This window comes from Acinonyx jubatus, chromosome E1, assembly GCF_027475565.1.
Source record: "Acinonyx jubatus isolate Ajub_Pintada_27869175 chromosome E1, VMU_Ajub_asm_v1.0, whole genome shotgun sequence".
Taxonomy (NCBI): Eukaryota; Metazoa; Chordata; class Mammalia; order Carnivora; family Felidae; genus Acinonyx; species Acinonyx jubatus.
Window position 1 is genome coordinate 59102732 of NC_069397.1, and position 20951 is coordinate 59123682.

Genomic DNA, 20951 nt, shown 5'->3' on the forward strand with positions numbered 1-20951 from the left:
CCGCGTCCGGTTCCGTGAGAAAGGCCTCAGAGCCCGGAACTGGTCTCCCTGCGGCTCCCTGCCCGAGCCTGTCCCACCAGGCCTGTCTTGGGGCTGCACCGCTCTGGCTCTGGGAGAGGTGGGTTAGGGTCTTTAACCCTGTGGAATCAAGAACTGGGGCCCAGGCTGCTTCCTGCCTGGGCTCTTGGGTCTGTGTCTGGGCAGGAAGTGCCATTTCCTCATGCCATCGAGCACGGGGCCCCCATAAGGAGGGTTGAGGCAGTGACCAGCCCTGTAGGAGCTGTCCTGGCACGGGCATGTGGCCCAGCCCAGCTGGTGATAAGCTGCCCGCTGAGCACACTGTGCTGGAAGCAATGGAAAGAGGGGCAGGCCGCCTTAGGTGTGGCCAGTAGAGGCTCCAGGAGAGCAGTCCCGCGTCCCCACTGTGTGGCACCTGACCGCTTTTGTAACCCACGTGGGCCAGGTAAGAGGGTGTCTGGAGCTTAGGTTGCCCACCCGCCCTTTCCTCATCCTGGGGTTGGGGAGGGGCGTCAAGGTTACTGAGTGCCCTGGAGGTGGTGCTTGGAGAGGAGGCAGGACCATCCTCCTCTCCACTCCCCACCACCCCAGGCCCGGCAGAGGCCTCGCCGGTCCCCAGGATTGGCTGTTACTCAGGACTCTCCTGGCACTTTTGCACCTTAGGCAGCGAGGGTCCTCTAGTCTCCTCCAGTCTACCCCCGCTTCACCCTTTCCACCCTCGGACTGCTGATCCTGCCTCTTCCTGCAGCCCACAGCACCGACTCCCCCCTCCCCCCCCCAGCACTACCGGAGGGCAGCAGGGCCCCTCCCATCCCCTACCTGCACGTCTTGCCTGCCGCACAGGCCTCAAACCTCCAGCGAGGCCCCCCTTCTTCAGGGTTGGGGCATTTCCTGAGGAGCCGGTGCTCTAGACCCCAAGACGGGCCTACCGCGCCCCCTCCCACTGCCCCAAATCCGGGGGAGCTTGGGCACTTTGGGGACTCCGGCTCCTCACCCACAGTGAACCCTGGCCGCTTGACATTAGTATGGAAGTGGTCACAGAAGCAGCGGCCACCACCCAGGGAAAAAGCATTCCTGCTGCCTTCCTGCCCCCGCCCGCCAGGAGACAAGCAGCGCACACCCTGGCTCCTTTGGGGGAGTTTATTTCCCGGTCAGAAAAGGAGAAGAAGCAGGTTCAGGCTCCTGGGCGTTCTAGGCCCCGTCCTGACGGGGGGGGCACGGGGAAGGGAGGGGAGGGGAGGCACAGGGGAGGGGCTCCGACTGTGCGCGCTTGGTCCCACGGTTGTCCTGGCTGGGTGTGGGGAGGGCCTGCCGGGGACGGTGGCACCGAGCCTGGGGGCAGAGGTGGCAGGCCAGGGGGCCCAGAGGACGGCACATACGGAGGCAATAAATACTGACGGGCCAGGCACGCGACCCCGGGCCGGCAGGCCCGGGTGGGACACATAAGGCTCGGCCGCTGGCTCTGTCCGGCGAGGGCTGTCTGCTGGGGCCGTGGGCTCCGGCGCCGCCCACCGGGACAAAGAAGGCAGAGGCGTGAGGACACCCGGCCTCCCGGATGGGAACGGAGGCAGCTTCAGTTTTGGCAATTTGGCTTTCCCAGAGCCCCTGGAGCCGTCCCCACAGCCCTGGCCGGGGGAGGGGGCCGGCTAGGCCCTGGCGGGCAGGGGAGCAGCAGCACATCCCACGCACTTCCCGGGGCCACGGGGATCGCAGATGGGGCGGGGACCGGGGAGACCACATGCTCATGCAGACACGGGGGGGGGGGAGGGTAGAGGTTAGTGACAGCCCCCACAGCACACGTTCCACATGTTAAGGCATCATGGTTAGACGGTTACTGACAGCGATGGATGAACTGACCGGGGACAGGTGAAAGCAGGAGGGTGGCCGGCCCCCAAGAGGCCTCCAATCATGCACCCCACCCCACCCCACCCCCGAAGAACAGGATTCAGGGCAACTGCCAAGGCCACGAGGTTCCCTTGGAAAAGCCGGGGCCTCAAGTCGGGTTAGGACAGGTGGGAGGGAACCTGAAGGGGTATGGAAAGGGAGGTGGAGGCCTGAGGTGCAGGCTCCCTCCCCTCTCTACCCCCCCAGCGCAGGCAGAAGCAGCAAGGCAAGGCCGCCGAGGAGGAGGAGGAGGAGGCCGGGGGGGCCCGCGGGCGGGTAGGGGGAGGGGGGGCAGGCCTGTCAGCACTTTGGTAGGGGGTTGGGATGGGGTGGGGGCGGTGGGGGTGGGGCACGTCAGACAGGTCCGTCCGTCCGTCTGTCCGAAGGCCCGCCCCCCGGGGCTCAGTCCTTCCAGTCCTTCTTGATGGTGAGGCTCCACTCCCACGACAGGTGGTCGGTCTTGTCGTCGTCTGTGAAGCGGGACTTGATGTTGTAGCTGCCTCGAGCCAGCATGCCCTTGGGCGCCTCCTCCATGGGCGTCAGAAACTCGTACTCCTCTGCCCGGGGCCCGTAGCTCCCCACCATGTAGTCGGTCTTGTCAACTGCGCGTAGGAAACGCACAGGTCACCAGTGCCGCCCGCCTCCACCTGAGGCCGGGGACGCACACCTCTTCCTTCCTCTCCCTGCTGATCCCCGCGCCCTGGGCAGCCACCTCCACCTGCCCCTTCCCACGGGCCAGCCAGGTGGCGCTCGCCTCACTCACTCTTGACGCCTTTCCTGTACGTGTGCTGGATGTACTTCATGCCGGACACGATCTCCCGGTTCACCTGCAGGGACACAACCCAAACACGGCTCGGTGGGGCTCTCCAGGCCCAACTCCTCCCAGCACCCCCCGCCCCCCAGCGTCTGCCTTACTCGGAAAGAAATTTTTATCCGGTACTCCACGCCCTCCTTCAGCACAAAGGACTGCTTCTTGAAGCTCTCCAGATCACCTGTGCCGAGGAAGAAGCTTGTACTGAAAGGCTCGGCTACAGGAGGCTGCTCTGACCTCAGCATGTCCCCTGTCTGCAGCTGCAGGGCACCCCTTCCGCTCCCACCCTGACCCAGGCGGCCCCAGGTAGCCCCACCCAGGACCCAGGCCTCTCCAAAGTCAGAGTCCACAAACACTTCCTGGCTGCACTTCGCCGGCCCCCCACAAGAGGGCACCAGCATTCCAAAAGACTATTTTCAGCAGAGCCCGCAAGGTGCTGGGCGGCCTGGGCCGCAGAGGACCCCCGGATGCCACTCACCTGTCAGGTCCAGCTCCAGGGGGCCGGGGGCTGTGCTACACACCAGGGTCAGGCGGGTCACAACAACATTGGGGACGTTGGGGTCTGCGGAGTGAGAGCAGGTTAAAGCTCTACCCCGCTGGTGACTTGCAGGATGGGGGAGGCAGCAGAAACCCCAAAGTGACAGGGGTCCCTCTCAGCACTGCCTCAGCCCACTTACCAGCAGACACAGCTACACGGCCCAACAGGGCCTCCTTGTACTTGCGCAGACTCTCATCATCCTTGTCCAGCTCCTGGATCTCCTGGATACTCTTCTGGGCGGGGGGCTTATAGTTGACCGAGTGCTCGTCCTCCTCATTCTCGGCTGCAATCTGTGCTAGCTGCTCAGCTGTGGGCTCCTGCTCGGCCATGCTCACTTACTCTAACTGGGTCTGGCACACCTGTGGGCAGGGACAGGGCTGTGGCAGCCTGAAGGGCTGGCTGCCCCTCAGCGAGCCCCACAGCCAGCACAAGTTCGCTGTTGAAAAACCTCTGCAGGTAACCAGGCTCTATATTTGGACCCCGGGGGATAGTTGCCTTCTGGAAGAAAGCAGCTCCTAGCAGAGCTTTGCAAAAGGCCCACACACAGAGTCCTAAGGCCCAGAGGGAACCACACTCCTTGCCCTGCCCACCTCGGGGACCTGCTGGGACGGTCTGGACAGGGCATCCAGAACTAAGTGGGGCCTGGAGCCCGCTCCTCAGGGAGAGCTGGTATACCTCTCCCACCCTGGGGGAAGAGACAGACCACCAGGCCCAATTGACAGGGCCCCTGCGGGGTCACTTCTAAAGTCCTGCTGCTCTTTTGGAGCTGCCTAGACCCTCTCCCCAAGGGACACCTCCTCCTGGGTCTCCCTGACCAAGCACACTCCTTCGGCCTTGTTCTAACAGTGAAGCAAGGCTTCATCCTGCAAACGCAGGGCTCTCCTGGAGCTCAGACGACCCGGCCAGCCTGAGTCCCACAGGTGGGTCCCAACAGTCATGAGGAACCCTAACCGGCGGCTAATGTTCTTTCCAACTGTGAGGGTTTGTGACCTGTCTATGCTTTCAGGACCCTCGTTCTGGATCCTGGCCCAGAAGAGCCTGGGACAGCGCTGTGAGACCAAGGAGCAGTGCATGAGGCTGGCTTCAGTTAGGGATCCCCATCGCACCCCGCTAGAATCTGAGAAGTAGCGGAAACCACTCAAGTCCTTCTGGGCGGTAAGGGAAGTGGGCCACAGCCGGGTCAGCACTAGACCCCAGGTTGCCCTAGAATGGTCAACGCCTCTCCCCACGGGACCAGCCTAGCAGCCCGGAGCTGCCCGAGCAGCAGACTTCACAAAGGGCCGCTGGGAACCCCGAGCCGGCCGGCCGGCCGGCCGCCACTGGTGGGGTGGGGCCCGCCCGCTTTTCCAGGCCTCACGGCCGCTTCCTCTTAAATTCCTCTAAAATGCTCACGCCCTAACGCCACCCAAGTGCGGCCGCGGGCGACAGGCTCCTCCGAGTGCGATGGCCGCGGCCCACACTTCCTTCCGCGGGGCCCCGCAATCTGGGCGGGCAGACGCGCCGCGCAGGGTGGGGTGCTCGGGAACCGGGCAGGGGCGCGGTGCCCACGCTTCCCTGGCCGGGTGCCGGGCCCACCACCCCCGGGGAGGGGGCGCCGGGCCCGGGTCCAGCCGGCGCGCATCGGCGGGGAGGGGGCGCCGCGGGACTCGGGCGGCGGCCCCAAAGGAGGCCCGCACCGGCCCGCGCCCACCCCCGGCGGGCGGCGCGAACAAAGGCGCCGCACCCCCGGCCCCCGCGGCGCCCCCTCCCCAGCCCCGCCCCGCCCCGCCCGCCGCCGCCGCCGCCGCCGCCGCTCACCGGAGGCTCGACCGCGCCGCTCTCACGCTCCCTCCCGCACGGAATGACGAACGTCGCCGCCCCGCCCGCGCGCGCCCGGCCCGCCACTTCCGGGGTCACGCGACTTCCGCTCGCGCCGGGCGGCGGCGGAGGGCGCATGCGCGCGCGCGGGCTGCCGGGAGCGCGCCGCCACCATCTTGTGGAGCCGGCCTCGTGGGCGCGTCCCGCGAGGGCGGGGCCGCCTGGGGGCTTCGCGCCCTTCGCTGCCGCTGTTTTCCGGCCCGGGGCGGTCCTCGGGGCTCGGCCGCTCACCGTGGGCTCGGGACAGTGTCGCAGCCTCCCGTGCGCCTTCCCCCGGCGCCCGTCCGTCGTGACATGTCCACGAGGTGCCGCGCGGGGGCGAGCCGGCGCTGTCGCCCCACCCCCGGCCGTGGACGCGCGCCCCGAGCCCCCGTGCCGCACGGCCGGCGCCGCGGGAGGGAGTTCGATTCGGAGGCTCCCGGCGTGCGCGGTCCGCCGCCCCGGACGGAAGCGGGCTGGTGTCCGAGGCTGGCCGCGCGCCGGGTCGAGGGACAGTTCGTAGCAGCGGGAGGGACCTCGTGAAGCGCGAGGCCTTCTCGCGGGGCCCGAGTCCCTGAAGGACCCCCCCCATCGGGGGCGCTCCCCCCGCCGTCGCCCCCTCCCGACCCGCGAGGCCAGGCGGGGAACCCACGCGCGGGGGGGGGGGCGGGGGCGCGGTTTCGGCCGCGAACTTAATGCAAAACACTAACCTTCGTTATCTTTTGGAGATTCTCTCCTATTTGAGGAACATTTGCGAATTTTGTGTAACTTAAGAGTCGCGCTGGCGGCTCCTTGTGCAGAGAGTTGAGCTGCCCCGAAGCAGAGCCTTCTGCAGCTCCCTGTCATTGGAGACCCAGGGTACCACAGACCACTGTCCCGCACTGCTGGGTGGCTGGGTGAGGAGAGCGCTGCCCTCAGGTCACCCAAGTGCTTAAAAACAAAAGCAGAAAACCCTAGTGTGGAAAATTCCAAACGTACATCTTGTTAGCAAACCCGTGTGAGAACGTGCCCTGGAATTTAGCAGCCGCACACGTTTATTCTAGGGTTTCTGAGGATCAGGGCGCGGCTGAGCAGGTGCCTCTGGCCCCCGCCTCTCAGGAGGCTGCAGTCCAGCACGTGCTGCGACCAGGAGGCCCAGTTCCTCGTGGCTTGGGGAGTTAGTGCCCTGTCACCCGCAGCTCCCGGCTGTGCACAGGGCTGCTCCCGGGTGAGGCCTCGGAGACGGACAGATGGACAGAGAGCAGGCGCAAGGGAGCCGGCAAGCACTCCAGACGCAGCGGCGGCGTCTCTTAGAAGCAAGGTCACTTCTGCCCTATTCTGGTCACACGGGCCTGCCCTAGTGCAGTGTGGGAGGGGACCACCACATGCACCAAAGTGGAAAGAATGGGGTTGTGAAGCCAGTGGGCCCGCTGCCTGGCTTCAGTCGTTTTCAGCCGATGGCCTCTCTCGTTTCACCCGTGCCCTCCCCTCCTCCCCTCACATGCAGCCAATTTGAAGCGAACCTCAGAGGTTATTTCCACCATAAATATGTCAGCACTTCTTGTGGTTTTGTTTTGAGAGAGAGCGTGAGCGAGGGGCAGAGAGAGAGGGAGAGAGAGAATCCCGAAGCAGGGCTTGGGCTCACCCGATGGGGGCCTTGAACTCACAAGCTGTGAGACCGTGACCCGAACCAAAGGTGGATGCTTAACCGCCTTGAGCCCGGCGCCCTATTTCCGCACGTATTTACTTCGAAGGAAAAAGATCTTTGGTGGGGGCAAACAGTAGCCGTGGTGCCACTGTTTCACCTGTCCCACGTCTCTGCCGCTGTGGACGGAACCACTCCAAAGCGGAGCGGTTTGGAGCAGCGGTTTACAGTTCCCTGGGTTCGGTGGGCTGGGTGAGCTCAGCGGCAGCCGGGTCGGGTCCCTGCTGGGGTCAAACAAGGCCGGGCCGCCTGAGACAGAGCCACCGTGTAGTGCCCCGCCGAGGCTGCCGGCCGAGGCCGCTCCACACGACTCCTGTGGGATTTGGGCAGCTGGACCCCAAGAACCAATGTTCTGAAAGGCCCGCCCACGAGTCTTCGTGTGAACCCACTGGGAAGTGCCAGAACCAAACTTCTGCGGCCTTCCGCCGGTCAAGCCCGAGACTTGAGCCAGCCTAGGTTCAAGGGCAGGGAGTTAGACTCCATCTCTCTCAATGGGAAGAAAAGCAAAGAACGCGTGGCCTCTGATCCAGCCACAGTGACCCCCACCCCCCTCTGCTAAGACACTGCCTCCCAGCACCCCCAAAAGTCTCATCCTACTCTGGCTTCAGCTCAGGGCACAGGTGAGAGGGCACAGGTGTGGTTTCTCTTCATCTGAAACCTGGGGCTCGCGACCCGGAAGACCTGCCCCACAGCGCCCCACGAACCACCCATCTCGCCCTGACCTTCGCAGTCCGCGAGTGTGAGATAAAATGGTGTTTGCTTTACGCTAAGTTCTGGGTAATCTCTCACAGAGCAGTTGGCACCTGGAATACCAACCAGGAAAAGTTAACGACGGTCCTAAACAGAATTAAAGATCCAAACGGTATTTTCCTTGATTGCATCGTGAGTTCTTTCACGTTTTATTTGAACCTGAATCGAAGTTACGTGCGTTGCAGTTAGCGATACGTTAATGTCTCAGTCAATAGAATCATCCTCTCTCTGCTCCATGTGGTGTCGTGTTGAAGGATCCCGGGGTCCCATACAGTCTCCCGTGGCTGAGACCAGGCTGGTGGCCCCACACCACCGCCCTGACCAGTCCCTGTCCTCCGTCCTTCCTGTGGGGTGCAGTTCAAACCTGTGGGAACCAGACCCCTTCAGATGTGATGTGGCGCATATTTCGCACCGTCACAAGGGAGCAGTGACACTATTTTGAACCTTTTATCAAGTTAGCAAAGAGAGGCGCCCGAGTGACTCGGTCGGTCGAGTGTCCGACTCTTGACTTGGCTCCGGTCATGATCTCATGGTTCATGGCATCCAGCCCCGCATTGGGCTTTTGCTGACAGCGTGGAGCATCCTTGGGATTCTCTCTCTCTCTCTCTCTCTCTCTCTCTCTCTCTCTCTCCCCACCTCCCTCAAGCTTGCTCTCGCACACTCTCTCAAAATAAATGAACATTAAAAAAAAAAAAAAAGACAAATTAGCAAAGGACCTAAGGGATGTGAACACCCGGTATAACAGCCTGGCCATACCTGACCCAGGGGTGGCTGGTGGGGCTGGGAGCCTGCTGTGAAAATAAACCTTACACCTTAGTGGTCTTGAGGTGGTTTGGCTCAGCAAACAACATTTTTTGTAATCTTAAAGTTTACCTATTTATTTTGAGAGAGAGCGTGCGTTCATTCGAGCACGAGCAGGGGAGGGGCAGAGAAAGAGGGAGAGAGAGAATCCTGAGCAGGCCCCGCGCCAGCAGCACCGAGTCTGACGCTGGGTTCAAACTCACGAACGAACCATGAGCTCATAACCTGAACTGAGGTCAAGAGTCAGACACGTAGCTGACTGTGAGACACCCAGGCACCCCAATCACATTGAAAAACCTACCCCAAGGAAATCACAGGGGGTGTGAGCAGAGATTTGGGTACAAGACGGTTGGTTACTGCAGCATTTGTACGGCAGCAAACATTTCCGTAAAAGGGATCGAAAGGCATGGTCCAGTTGCAGAAATGTCCCTGAATGGCCACGTGTCACAGGAATATCTATGTGGTAATTAAAAAACCCTCTGAATTAAAACTTTTCATGATTTAAATAAAAATGGTTAATAACATAGAAATTTTTACAGCTTTTTAAAAATGCTTATTTATTTATTTTGAGAGAGAGAAGGAGGAGCAGAGAGAGAGAGAATCCCAAGCAGGTTCCACACTGTCAGCGCAGAGCCTGATATGGGGCTGGAACTCACGAACCGTGAGATAATGACCTGAGCTGAAACCAAGAGTTGGTCACTCAACCGACTGAGCCACCCAGGTGCCCCTACAGCTTTTTTTTTCCAAATGTTTATTTATTTATTTTGAGAGAGAGAGAGAGAGCAGGAGAGGGACAGAGAGAGAGGGAGAGAGCGAATTCCAAGCAGGCTTAGCGGACATTGCAGACCCAACTCAGGGGCTCGAACTCACAAACCGTGAGACCATGACCTGAGCCGAAACCAAGAGCTGGTTGCCTAACGCGCCAAACCACCCAGGTGCCTTGTTTACAACTTTATCGAGGTATAATTGACAAAATCCACCCATGGACAGTTTATCATTCAATTATTTTTCGGTAAATTTGTCGGGTTGAATAAACATCATTACAGACTTTACCTTGAGCTCTTTGTCACTGATGCGTGCCCCCACCGTCACTCCCAGACCCTGGCACCTCTGTCCTGCTTCCTGTACCTATATATTTGCCTTTCCTGAACATTTCATGTCAGTGACATTATACAACAAATGGTCCTGCGGTGTCTTGTGATCCCGCCTAGAGCGATGTTTGTACATTCCATCTAAGGCACAGGATGTGCATGTTGTCCTGTTTATTGTGTAAGTATACCACACACATTTGTCTGCATTCCTTGGTAATTGATGGACTTTTCACTTCCGTTTGTCTGTTACGAACATTTGCATTTATCTTTGTGGGAACGTATGTTCATTTCTCTTGGCTAGATTCCCAAGAGCGGAATCCCCCCTGATTTCCAAGGTGGATGTACCATTTCACAATCCTGCCAGCAATACGAGAAGGTTCCACTCAGGCACACCCTTGACAATACGTGGCATTGTCTGTCTTTTTGATTAAAGCTGGGTGTGACGCGGTGTCTCCTTGTGGGTCTGCTTTGCAGCCCCTGATGAAGGGGCTTCTTGGTAAAACATCTACTCAAGCCTTTTGTCCATCTTTAAATTGGACTTTGGTATTCAGTTGTCACAGTACTTACACATTCTGGATAGGAGTCTTTTCTCACGTGTATGACTTGCAAATATTGTCCGTGGCGTGACTTTCATTTTCTTTTCTTTTTTAATTTTTTTTTAATGCTTTATTTTATTTTTGAGACAGCACGAGCAGGGGAGCGGCAGAAAGAGAGACACAGAATCCGAAGCAGGCTCCAAGGCTCTGAGCTGTCAGCACAGAGCCCGACGCGGGGCTTGGACCCGTGAACCTCGAGATCACGACCTGAGCTGAAGTTGGACAGGTGCTCGACCCGCTGAGCCACCCAGGCGTCCCGACTTGCATTTTCTTGGTAGTGTCTTCTGAAGACAAAACCTTTTATTTTAATGAAGTCTAATGTCATTTATTTTGTTTTGTGTTTTGTTTTTTGTTCTTGTTTTTGCTTCTTTTCGTGGCTCACGCTTTTTGTGTTGCGTCTCAGAACTCTTTGCCTGAGCCAAAATTGTAAAGATTTCCTCCTCTATTTTTTTTTTTTTTTTTTTGGTAGTTTTAGAATTTCAGCTTCCATTTAGGCCTGTAATCCATTTAGAGTTTATTTTTGTGTATGGCATCAGTTAAGAGTCAAGGACCAATTGTTTTGTTTAGGGATATGTAATTGCTCCCGTACTTATCGAAAAGACTAATAATTTCCCCCATCAAAATGTCTTTGTTGGGGCGCCCGGCTGGGTCAGTCAAAGAGCATGTGACTCTTGATCTTGGGGTCTTGAGTTCGAGCCCCGCGTTGGGTTATATAAAAATGAATATATACATAAATATATTATATGAAGAACAAATAAACTTTAAAGTACATATGACACCCAGGGAATGCTCATCCCAACAAGTGCCCTCCTTAATGCCCATCCCCCATTTAGCCCCTCCCCCTCCCCTCCAGCAGTCCTCAGTTTGTTCTCTGTATTTAAGAGTCTCTTATGGTTTGCCTCTCTCTCTGTTTGAATCTTATTATTCTTTCCCTTCCCTTATGTTCATCTGTTATGTTTCTTAAATTCCACATATGAGTGAAATCGTATGATGCAGTATTTGTCTTTCTCTGACTTATTTTGCTTAGCATAAAACACTGTAGCCATCAGCATTATTCTTTTCAAAATTGTTTTGCCTGTACAAGGTCCTTAAAATGTCCATATAATTTTTTTTATTTTTTTTTATTTTTAATGTTTATTTATTTATTTTTGAGAGAGAGACAGAGTGTGAGCAGGGGAGGGGCAGAGAGAGAGAGAGGGAAACGCAGAATCCGAAGCAGGTCCAGGCTCAGAGCTGTCAGCACAGAGCCCAACGCGGGGCTGGAACCCACGAACCGTGAGATCATGACCTGAGCCGGAGTCAGACGCTTCACCGAGCCACCGAGGCGCCCCTTTAAGATTTTATTTTTAAATAATCTCTGTACCCAATGTGGGGCTCCAGCTCACAGCCCCGAGATACAGAGTCGCACGCTTCACCCACTGAGTGCCCCTAAAAGGGCACATTCTCCTATTTCTTTTGTGAACTGCCTGTTCACGTCCTTGTGCGTTTCCCAATGTTTAGCTTTCTTAGGTATTTTTTTTATTGATATAAGTTTTTAAAAGCCCTTCCCACCCTTAACTTTTCTTTTTTTTTATTTTTATTTTTTAACTTTTAATTCTAATTTCTGGGGGGCTCTGCCTTCTCCATTTCACCTGCCAAGATAGGGACTCATTTTCAACACAACACCTACCAAAATTAACAGTGCTTCTTAGTATTATCAGATACTGAATGTTCACCTTTTCCCGGTCTCAAAACCCCTGTTCAGGCTGGTCTATGTACATCAGGGTCCAGATGGAATCAACACCATGCACTTGGACAGCGTGCTGCTGCGATGTTTTTCTTACACCGACCGTCCGAAGCCACCCGGGAATCCCACGGTTCAAGTAAATTCTGATGCTCTCTGGAGTCAGCCCAGACCTTGCAGGCTCAGTGCCACAAGAGGGCCCGTAGTCCAGACGCCACAGGAGGGGTGCCCAGCCTGCCCACGCTCTTGCCAGCAGACTGCAAATACATAGGTTCCCATGACCCCCCCCAGGTTTGGCTACTTGCTAAAACAACTCGCAGGACTCAGGAAAACACCTTATTTGCAGTTACCGGTTTATTATAAAGGCTGTGACTCGGGAACAGCTGAATGCAAGAGATGTAGAGGACTCGGTGGGGGCGGGGGCTGGGGCGTCCGCCCCTGCTGTGGGTGCAGTGCCCTCCCAGCTCCGCCCAGTGCCCACCAACCAGAAGCTGAACCCCGTCACTTGGGGCTTTTTTTAGAGGTTTCATTAAATGACAGGATGGATTAAATCGTTAGCCATTGATGATTAACTCCATCTCCAGACTTCCCCCCTCCCCAGAGGTTGGGGTGGGGTGGGGCCGAAAGTCCCAGTCCCCTGATCATAGCTCGGACTTTCTGGTGACCAGCCCCCCACCCCGGAGCCATCCGGAGGCCCCTAAGAGTCATCCCGTCAACGTTGACTCTGGGACGGTGGAAAGGGGCTTGTTACAAAAACCGCTCCAATCATTGAGGAAACTCCAGGGGATTTGGGAGCTCTGTGCCAGGAACCGGGGACAAAGACCAAATGTGTATTTACTAACCCTCAGTCAAGTCATTTTCGTCTCCTTTTCTGTGCTTGTGGCGCTCAGGTGCGGAGGAAACCAACACGCTTGTGGTTGAGACTTTCCCATGGCCACTTCTGGATTTACCAGACTGAACCCTCCAGGGCTGGTCCTGCATGCCCCAGCTGATCTTCAGAGGGCTGTGGGCTTCCCACTGCTTCCCCTCAGGGGACCCTCTGTTTGTCCCACCTGTAGTGAGATCCAGTAGGCTCCTGGACGTCATGCTGGCCCGCCCCTCATCAGTCGCCACATCAACCAACCTTTCATCCAATGGCTTCAGCAGCCTCTGAGGATTATTTTTGGCGTGTATTATTGGGCATCATAAAATGGTGACTTTCTAATACTTCTGCATTTCTTAGTTAGAATTCTTAAAAAAATTTTTTTTTAATCTTTATTCATTTTTGAGAGAGAGTATGAGCAGGGCACGGGTCAGAGAGAGAGTGAGACACAGAATCGGAAGCAGGCTCCAGGCTCCGAGCTGTCAGCACAGAGCCCAACGCGGGGCTCGAACTCATGAACCGTGAGATCATGGCCTGAACCAAAGTTGGATGCTCAACCGACTGAGCCATCCAGGCGCCCCTTAGCTGGGATTCTTTAAAAGAAACCTTGAGTCATCAGCTATTTAACCCCTTCAAAATATAATTTGTATAGAAAAAAAAGATTAAATTTTGATTTTCTCCTTTCATTTTGCACATTCTTAGAAAATATTAGAGCCCAAGTAACCTCCAAAGATGGACATTAAATGTTTTTTTAAAATAACTTTTAGGGGCGCCTGGGTGGCTCAGTCGGTTAAGTGTCTGACTTCAGCTCGGGTCATGATTGCACGGTTCGTGAATTCGAGCCCCACATCGGGCTCTGTGCTGACGGCTGGGAGCCTGGAACCTGCTTCGGATTCTGTGTCTCCCTCTCTCTCTGCCCGTGCCCTGCTCACACTCTGTCTCTCAAAAAGTGAATAAGTATTAAAAAAATATATTAAAAATAAATAAATAAAATAACTTTTAAATTTTATTTAAATCCAAGTTAGTTAACATATAGTGTAATAATGACTTCAGGAGTAGAATTTAGAGATTCGTCAGTTACATACGACACCCAGTGCTCATCCCAACAGTGCCCATCCCCCATTTAGCTCATCCCCCCACCCAACATCCCTCCAGCAACCCTCAGTTTGTTCTCCACATTTAAGAGTCGCTTATGGTTTGCCTCCCTCTCTGTTTTAATCTTATTTTTCCTTCCCTTCCCTTATGTTCATCTGTTTTGTGTCTTAAATTCCACATGAATGAAATCATATATTTATCTTTCTCTGGCTGACTTATATCGCTTACCACAATACACTCTAGTTCCATCACTTTGTTGCAAATGACAAGATTTCATTCTTTTTGATCGTCGAGTAATATTCCATTATATATATATATATATATATATATCACACTTTATCCATTCATCAGTCGATGGACATTTGGGTAGATGTTTTTTTCTTAAGTATGAACACTTGGATGTTTATATATTTGACAAGAACAACAACATCAAAAAGAAATGGTAAGTTTATGAAATCATTAATGGTACTTTGAATGGCTTGTTAATGATGGATATGTTCATCAAAAAACCTGGTGCGCTCACGTTAACATGCTAAACATTTTCTAGTTTCTTTTCACAACTTGCATAGGTTACATGAAGATCGACCCTGCCTAACGTAGGCTAAATGATCACAGACAAGTTGGTACGTTTAAACATTTTTTTTATTGTTTATTCATTTTTTGAGAGTGAGATGGGAAAAGAGTTTGAGCGGGGGAGGGGCAGAGACAGCGAGGGAGACACAGGATCCGAAGCAGGCTCCAGGCTCCGAGCTGTCAGCACAGAGCCCGATGTGGGGCTTGAACCCACGAACTAGGAGATCATGACCTGAGCCGAAGTTGGATGCTCAACCGACTGAGTCACATAGGCGCCCCACAAATTGATATGTTTTAAATTAATGAATTGAGGGGTGCCTGGGTGGCTCAGTCAGCTGAGTGTTGACTCGATCTCAGCTCAGGTCTTGAACTCAGGGTTGTGAGATCAAGTCCCATGTCGGGCTCCATGCTGTGTAGCCTACCTAAGAAAAATGAAATAATTAATTAATTAATTAATTAATGAGTTTATTTCTTGGTACTCTGAAGGTTTTATTTCTGCATTAAAATCTTTTTTTTTAATTTTTTTTAACGTTTATTTATTTTTGAGACAGAGAGAGACAGAGCATGAATGGGGGAGGGGCAGAGAGAGAGGGAGACACAGAATCGGAAGCAGGCTCCAGGCTCCGAGCCATCAGCCCAGAGCCCGACGCGGGGCTCGAACTCACGGACCGCGAGATTGTGACCTGAGCTGAAGTTGGACGCTTAACCGACTGAGCCACCCAGGCGCCCCCCTGCATTAAAATCTTTAATGACATATAACTTATCGCTATTTTCCCCCAATGCTCAGTTGATCTCAGAGTGAGTCATTAATAACAGTGAATTACTGTAAGTCAGATAAACAGTTATGAACATTACACAAACGTGTATAATTCCATAACAACTAATATATGTAAAATGCCAAAAAAAAGTCAACCAGCCTACGTGGGGTAGCCACAGTGGGACACCAACGGTAACAAATGAACCTAACTATAGTACAAATTACACCAAAGGGGCAGAGAAGAAAAGGACTCGCCTGAGCGACTCTGGAAGCTGGTACTTTCACTGGATATTGTATGGCTCAACACGGAAATAACAGAACTCAATACCGTACCCTAGTTAGGAAATGTGTCTCGTGGGGGTGGGGTATGGAGCGGCAGTTCTGAAACTAAGGTAGAGGACTGGCATCATATAAGCAAACAATGAGCAGGTTCCCCCTCATCACAGAAAGAAGTTACAGGAAGGAAAGGGGAGGCAGGGCTGTTGGTGCTGGGTTGGAATCAGAGGCATCGGTAAAACTCACGGTTTTCTACCACGTATTTACACAGTTAGCTAGATAGGGAGAAGACGGTAGGTGTGTGTGCACGAACTCATATGTACATCTCCTAGCCCCGTGCTGGGAAGGCCGAGGAGCACCAAGAGCCCGGAGGCAATGAGCACACCCAGCACCCAGATCTTGGTTGCTAAATACCTGTCTCCGTGAAAGTTGCCGGTCAAGCTGAGCCTGGAGCCCCTCCTGGTGTCAGAAAGTCAGAAAACGCTGAGGCAATGACATGGGACGTCAGAGGGCACAGGAGGCACCATGATAGGCTCCTGAGGGCCGAAACTAAAACAGTCCGAGCAACAAAAGAGCAGCTACCAGTTTATGACTCATAGAATCAAATAAATATCCACGAGTCCATCCTGATATAAATAGCTGAATAAATGGGTGGAAAGGGACTTGTCTTTCTTAGAAAAGGATCCCGATTATTGTTGAAGGAATGAGGAGAATATAAAAACTCACCGTCAAACAGCACGGCAATCATGTTTGCACAACTGGGCACAATTGGGCAGAACTTTGAGAAATGGGTATTCACTTAATCCCCAAATGTCTCCCTCAGTGGGGTGCCTGGGTGGCTCAGTTCGTTAGGGATCTGACTCTTGGTTTCTGCTCAGGTCATGATCTCACAGTTCATGAGTTCGAGCCCCTCATCGGGCTCCGCACTGACAGCACAGAACCTGCCTGGGATTCTCTCTCTCTGCCCCTCTTCCACTCTCCCTGGGTCTTCAAATAAATAAACTTAAAAAAAATGTTTTTTAAATGTCTTCCTCAAGATAGTTGTGGGTTACAAAATGCACAGTAACTCTACAGTAGAGAAGCAGGCAGCTCCCATCTGAACTAAGGCCACCTCACCCACAATAAGACAGACAGACTGCCATCGTGCACCCCAGAGGGAGCATTGAAATGGAACAGTTCATCTGTGTATCTTACCAAGGATACATAAGCCTGGTCTAATCATAAAGAAGTGAGACCACCCCCGATGGGACCGACCTTCAAAAGTGTCGAGGTCAGGAAAGAGAAGGAAAGAACTACCAGGTTAAGACAAGTAGAGGCATCTCGAGGTCAGTGGACCAGGCATCAAAGAAAGAAGCATCTACAACACGGACTGTTAGGACAATTGGCTACATCGAATCAGGTCTGTAGTTCAGATCATGGCACTGGGTCAATGTTAGTGTCTGACTATGTAAGAGAATATCCTTGTTTTTATTATTTATTGATTGATTGATTTTTGAGAGAGAGAGAGAGAGAAAGAGAGTGCACAAGTGAGCTAGGGGCAGAGAGAGAGAGAGAGAGAGAGAGAGAGAGAATACCAGGAGGGGCAGAGGGAGAGAGAGAGAGAGAGAGAGAGAAGCGGGACTCACCTATTGGGGGGCTTGTGTGAATATCCTTGTTTTAGAGAAATACGCAGAGAAAGAATCAGGGGTAAAGCTGCATCGTGCCGCACTCACTCGCGATCAGTTCAGAATAACACGGACAGGTGGAATGCCAGCATCTGGGTGAGGAACACGAAGGAACTCTCTGTCCTGTTCTCACTCCTTTCCTATCAATCTGAATATCAAAATTACAAAATAACACCCAAGAACATTCACAATGAAATAGAGAAATAGGCTGACATTAAAAGAAATGATGAGGATTGGGGCGCCTGGGTGGCTCAGTCGGTTGAGCGTCCGACTTCGGCTCAGGTCAGGATCTCGTGGTTTGTGAGTTCAAGCCCCGCATCGGGCTCTGTGCTGACAGCTAGGAGCCTGCTTCAGATTCTGTGTCTCCCTGTCTCTCTGCCTCTCCCCTGCTCTCTCTCTCTCTTTCAAAAATAAAGATTTAAAAAATTACAGAAGCAGGCTCCAGCTCCGATGTGGGGCTTGGACCCACGAACCGCGAGATCATGACCTGAGCTGAAGTTGGACACTTAACTGATTGATCCCCTCAGGCGCCCTGAGCTTACTTATTTTGAGAGAGTGAATGAGGGAGGCAGAGAGAGAGAATCCCAAGCAGGCTCCTTGCTTTCACCAAAGAGCCCAACATGGGGCTCGAACTCACAAACCATGAGATCATGACCCAAGCCCAAACCAAGAGCTGGATGCTTAACCAACTGAGCCACCCAGGAACCCTTAAAAAATAAAATCTTAAAAAAAAAAGTAAAATAAATAAACACACTGCGGTACCAGGGTTTTGTCTGGAGAATGTGGGAAGGCAGTTCTGTCTGTGCCATCACACTTCTGTGCTGACTGAACGTATTATTAATTTTTAATCTATTTTTAAAGTAAGCTCTACACCCAACATGGGGCTCGAACTCACAACCCTGAGATCAAGAGTCCCACTCTCCATCCATGGAGCCATCCAGGAGCCCCAAATGTGTTATTTTTTCAATTAAGAAAAAAACAAGTTTTTTTTTTTTGTTTACTTTTGAGAGAGAGAGAGTGAGAGAGCGAGCACAAGTGGGAGAGAGGCTGAGTGAGAGAGGAAGACACAGAATCCGAAGCAGGCTCCAGGCTCTGAGCTGTCAGCACAGAGCCCGACGCGGGGCTCGAACTCATGAACTGTGAGATCATGACCTGAGACAAAGCCATACATTTAACCAACTGAGCCACTCAGGTGTCCCCAAAAAACAAGTTGTCTTAAAAGAGCACCTCATAGTCAGAGAAAGACAAAAATCCTATGACTTCACTCATATGAGGACTTTAAGAGAGAAAACAGCTGAACATAAGGGAAGGGAAACAAAGAATACAAAAACAGGGAGGGGGACAAACCAGAAGAGACTCATAAATATGGAGAACAAACTGAGGGTTGCTGGAGGGGGTGTGGGAGGGGGGAGGGGCAAAATGGGGAAGTGGCATTAAGGAATCTATCCTGAAAACATTTTTGCACCATATGCTAATTTGGAGGTAAATTTTTAAAAGTGAAATTAAAAAAAAAAAAAAAGAGCACCTCATGTTCCATTCGCCATTAATATAAAACTACAAAACCCACTCCATGGTCTCTGCCCTTCATCCACGCTGAGCCCCCGAATTCTGGGCCCAGGCAGCCTTTCCCCACACGCTGCCTTTTGCTCAGGGTGCATCTCTGGCTGATGTCCCCCCAGGGCTCCTTCCTTCACCCCAGCAAAGAGGCCAAGTAGTGAGGCCTCACAGCACCTGCCCCCTCCACCCTGGCCACTCTGGGGTCCCCGAGCTTTCCCGTGTTCTCACCTCAGGGCCTTTGCCCTTGCTGTCCTCTCTGCCGGCAAAACTTTCCCCTAAATACCCACATACCTCACACCTGCACCCCCTGCCTCCTCAGCAAGGCCTCTCCCTACTCCTCACACAGCCTTACCACCATCTGACACCCTTTAACTTTTTAAAAGATATTTATTTTGAGAGTGTGAGCGCTGCACACGTGTGAGCGGGGAGGGGCAGGGAGAGGGGTGGGGGAGACCGAGAATCCCAAGCAGGTTCCGTGGCGTCAGTGGAGTCCAATGCTCAGCTCCATCCCACACTGTGAGGTCACGACCTGAGCTGAAACCAAGGGTGGGGCCCTGAACCCACGGAGCCACCCAGATGCCCACCTATTATCTTTCTTAAAAAAATATTTTATTTCTTTTTAAGATTTTCAGTTTTTTTTTAAGGTTTATTTTATTTTTCTGAGAGGGAGAGCGTGAACACCCGCGTGGGGAGGGGCAGAGAGAGACTCCCAAGCAGGCTGTGTGCCGTCAGCACGGAGCTCCGTGTGGGGCTCGATCTCACGAACTTCGCGATCGCGACCTGAGCCAATAACAAGAGTCGGACGCTTAACCGACTGAGCCACCCAGGCGCCCCTGACACCCTGTGTTTCACCTTCCCCCATCTCTCCCTCATCAGAGGGGCCAGTCTGAGGGCAGGGATTTCTGTGTCTTGCTCCCCATTTCCCCCAGCATGTGAATGGTGGCTGGCGCGTGGCAGGGACCCACATACTTGTTGGAGGAGTAAGTGTGCTGTGTTTTCTTTAAACTCTGAAATAAAGCGATCACTTCACTGGGTTCTTGGGACGATGGGTGACATGTGCAGGGGACGCCCAGTAACGTGTGGGTCACGGGCCCTCAACAGACGCGTGGTGCACATTCCGCAGCCAGAGGCCCACGCGGGGCCTCGCTCGCGCACTAGCTGCTATCGCGGTTATCGGGCCACATTCCAGTCTCCCGGGTCGGGTTTCCTGCATCGGACCGTCAGCTCCCCGAAGGCAAGAACAAACCTGTCCTCTTCCTGAGGAGCACAGACACACAGCGGGTCCCAGGGTGCCACAGGGGTGTGCGAAGCGCGACGCTCGCTCAAGGAGTCCGCCGCCCCGGCCTCTTCGGGGTTTCCTACAGTCCGCAGGGACAGGTTGTTGCTTCCTTCTTATTCCAGATTCCTCAGGAACCACAGGGATCTTTGCTCAGCCACCCGAAAGCCAAGCATACGGGTTGACTGCCTCTTCCCCCCACGAGCCACCGGGTAAGGGTCAGGCCCCAGGCCCAGGGCCTGCAATCCGTGCGGGTTCACTGCCTCTCCTCCCTGGTGCCGGCTTCCGGCCCAGCGAATCACCTACGCGCTTCTGGACCCACCACTGAGCTTCCGTGCAGACTGAGGGCCAGGAAGAGGGCTACCCGGCGTCAGGTCTGGGCTAAGGGGGTGGCCTGATCCATCCGGTCGGCTGTTGACAGGCGCTGGCCAATCGCAGTTCGGCGTCTGGGCGCAGTGCAGGAGGGACATGCAAGACCGCTAAGTGTCACTTTGGCTTTGTCTCATTCGATTGGTACTTTGGGGGACGAAGGGTGCTGGCCAGTGCAGGGACGCCTGGCACTGTCCCTTAGGTGGCCAGATGCCTGGTTTGCCTCGGACCACGGATGCTGTCCTGCAAACACAACAGCCCCCCGCCCGATTTTCCTCTCAAGAGCTTCCCGGCAGACAGTGACAGGGTCCCCCAGCCCTTGAAATGAAATGTCCCCAGGGAAAGCGTCGGAGGCTTCTTCCGGCTCAGGAGTCTGGCCAGCAGCCCCCCACCGGACTCACCTGCAACGTCTCGGGTCTCCTTATTTAGTCTTCCTCCCCCTCCGTGGCCTCCCCAGCCCGTGACGTCACTCCCTCTTGCATCTCCTGTCACCCCCAGCCCTTCCTGGGCCACGCCACTGGCCGCGGCCTTGCTAGGGTCCATGTGTCAACAGCCGCCAAATTGACGACGTCCAACTCCAAGCACCCATGGGGTCCCAACTCCAGGCCCGACCGTGTCCGGGGTCTCTGCTCACCTCCCGGATCCAACACGGAGCGGACCCTTTGCCTGCTTTTCTCCCGGGCCTTTCTCTGCACCATGGCACCCTCGGCCACTGTTCTGATGCCTCTGGGCCGCCACCCCGCCCTCCCCATCCCAGTGGCCGTCAGTTCCATACTTGTGGCCTCTGGCC

At 54.3% G+C, this 20951-nt stretch overlaps 1 protein-coding gene across 1 annotated transcript; it reads right to left on the reverse strand.

Annotated features, from left to right (window-relative positions):
• Positions 1–1143: 1143 nt before the first annotated feature.
• Positions 1144–5194, reverse strand: ARHGDIA (Rho GDP dissociation inhibitor alpha). Its single transcript, XM_027052255.2, has 6 exons — positions 5049–5194; positions 3391–3610; positions 3192–3275; positions 2818–2894; positions 2666–2729; positions 1144–2504 (listed from the first exon to the last, which is right to left on the reverse strand). The coding sequence occupies exons 2-6, from the start codon at positions 3578–3580 to the stop codon at positions 2305–2307; spliced, it is 615 nt and encodes a 204-aa protein (XP_026908056.1). The 5' UTR covers positions 3581–3610; positions 5049–5194; the 3' UTR covers positions 1144–2304.
• Between the last annotated feature and the right edge of the window lie 15757 nt (positions 5195–20951).

Coding starts and splice junctions, on each gene's coding strand:
- ARHGDIA (XM_027052255.2), bottom strand. CDS start 3,580: ATGGCCGAGCAGGAGCCCACAGCTGAGCAGCTAGCACAGATTGCAGCC. Junction 3,276..3,390: donor CCGTGTAGCTGTGTCTGCTG/GTAAGTGGGCTG, acceptor CTCACTCCGCAG/ACCCCAACGTCCCCAATGTT. Junction 2,505..2,665: donor GTACAGGAAAGGCGTCAAGA/GTGAGTGAGGCG, acceptor TCCTACGCGCAG/TTGACAAGACCGACTACATG.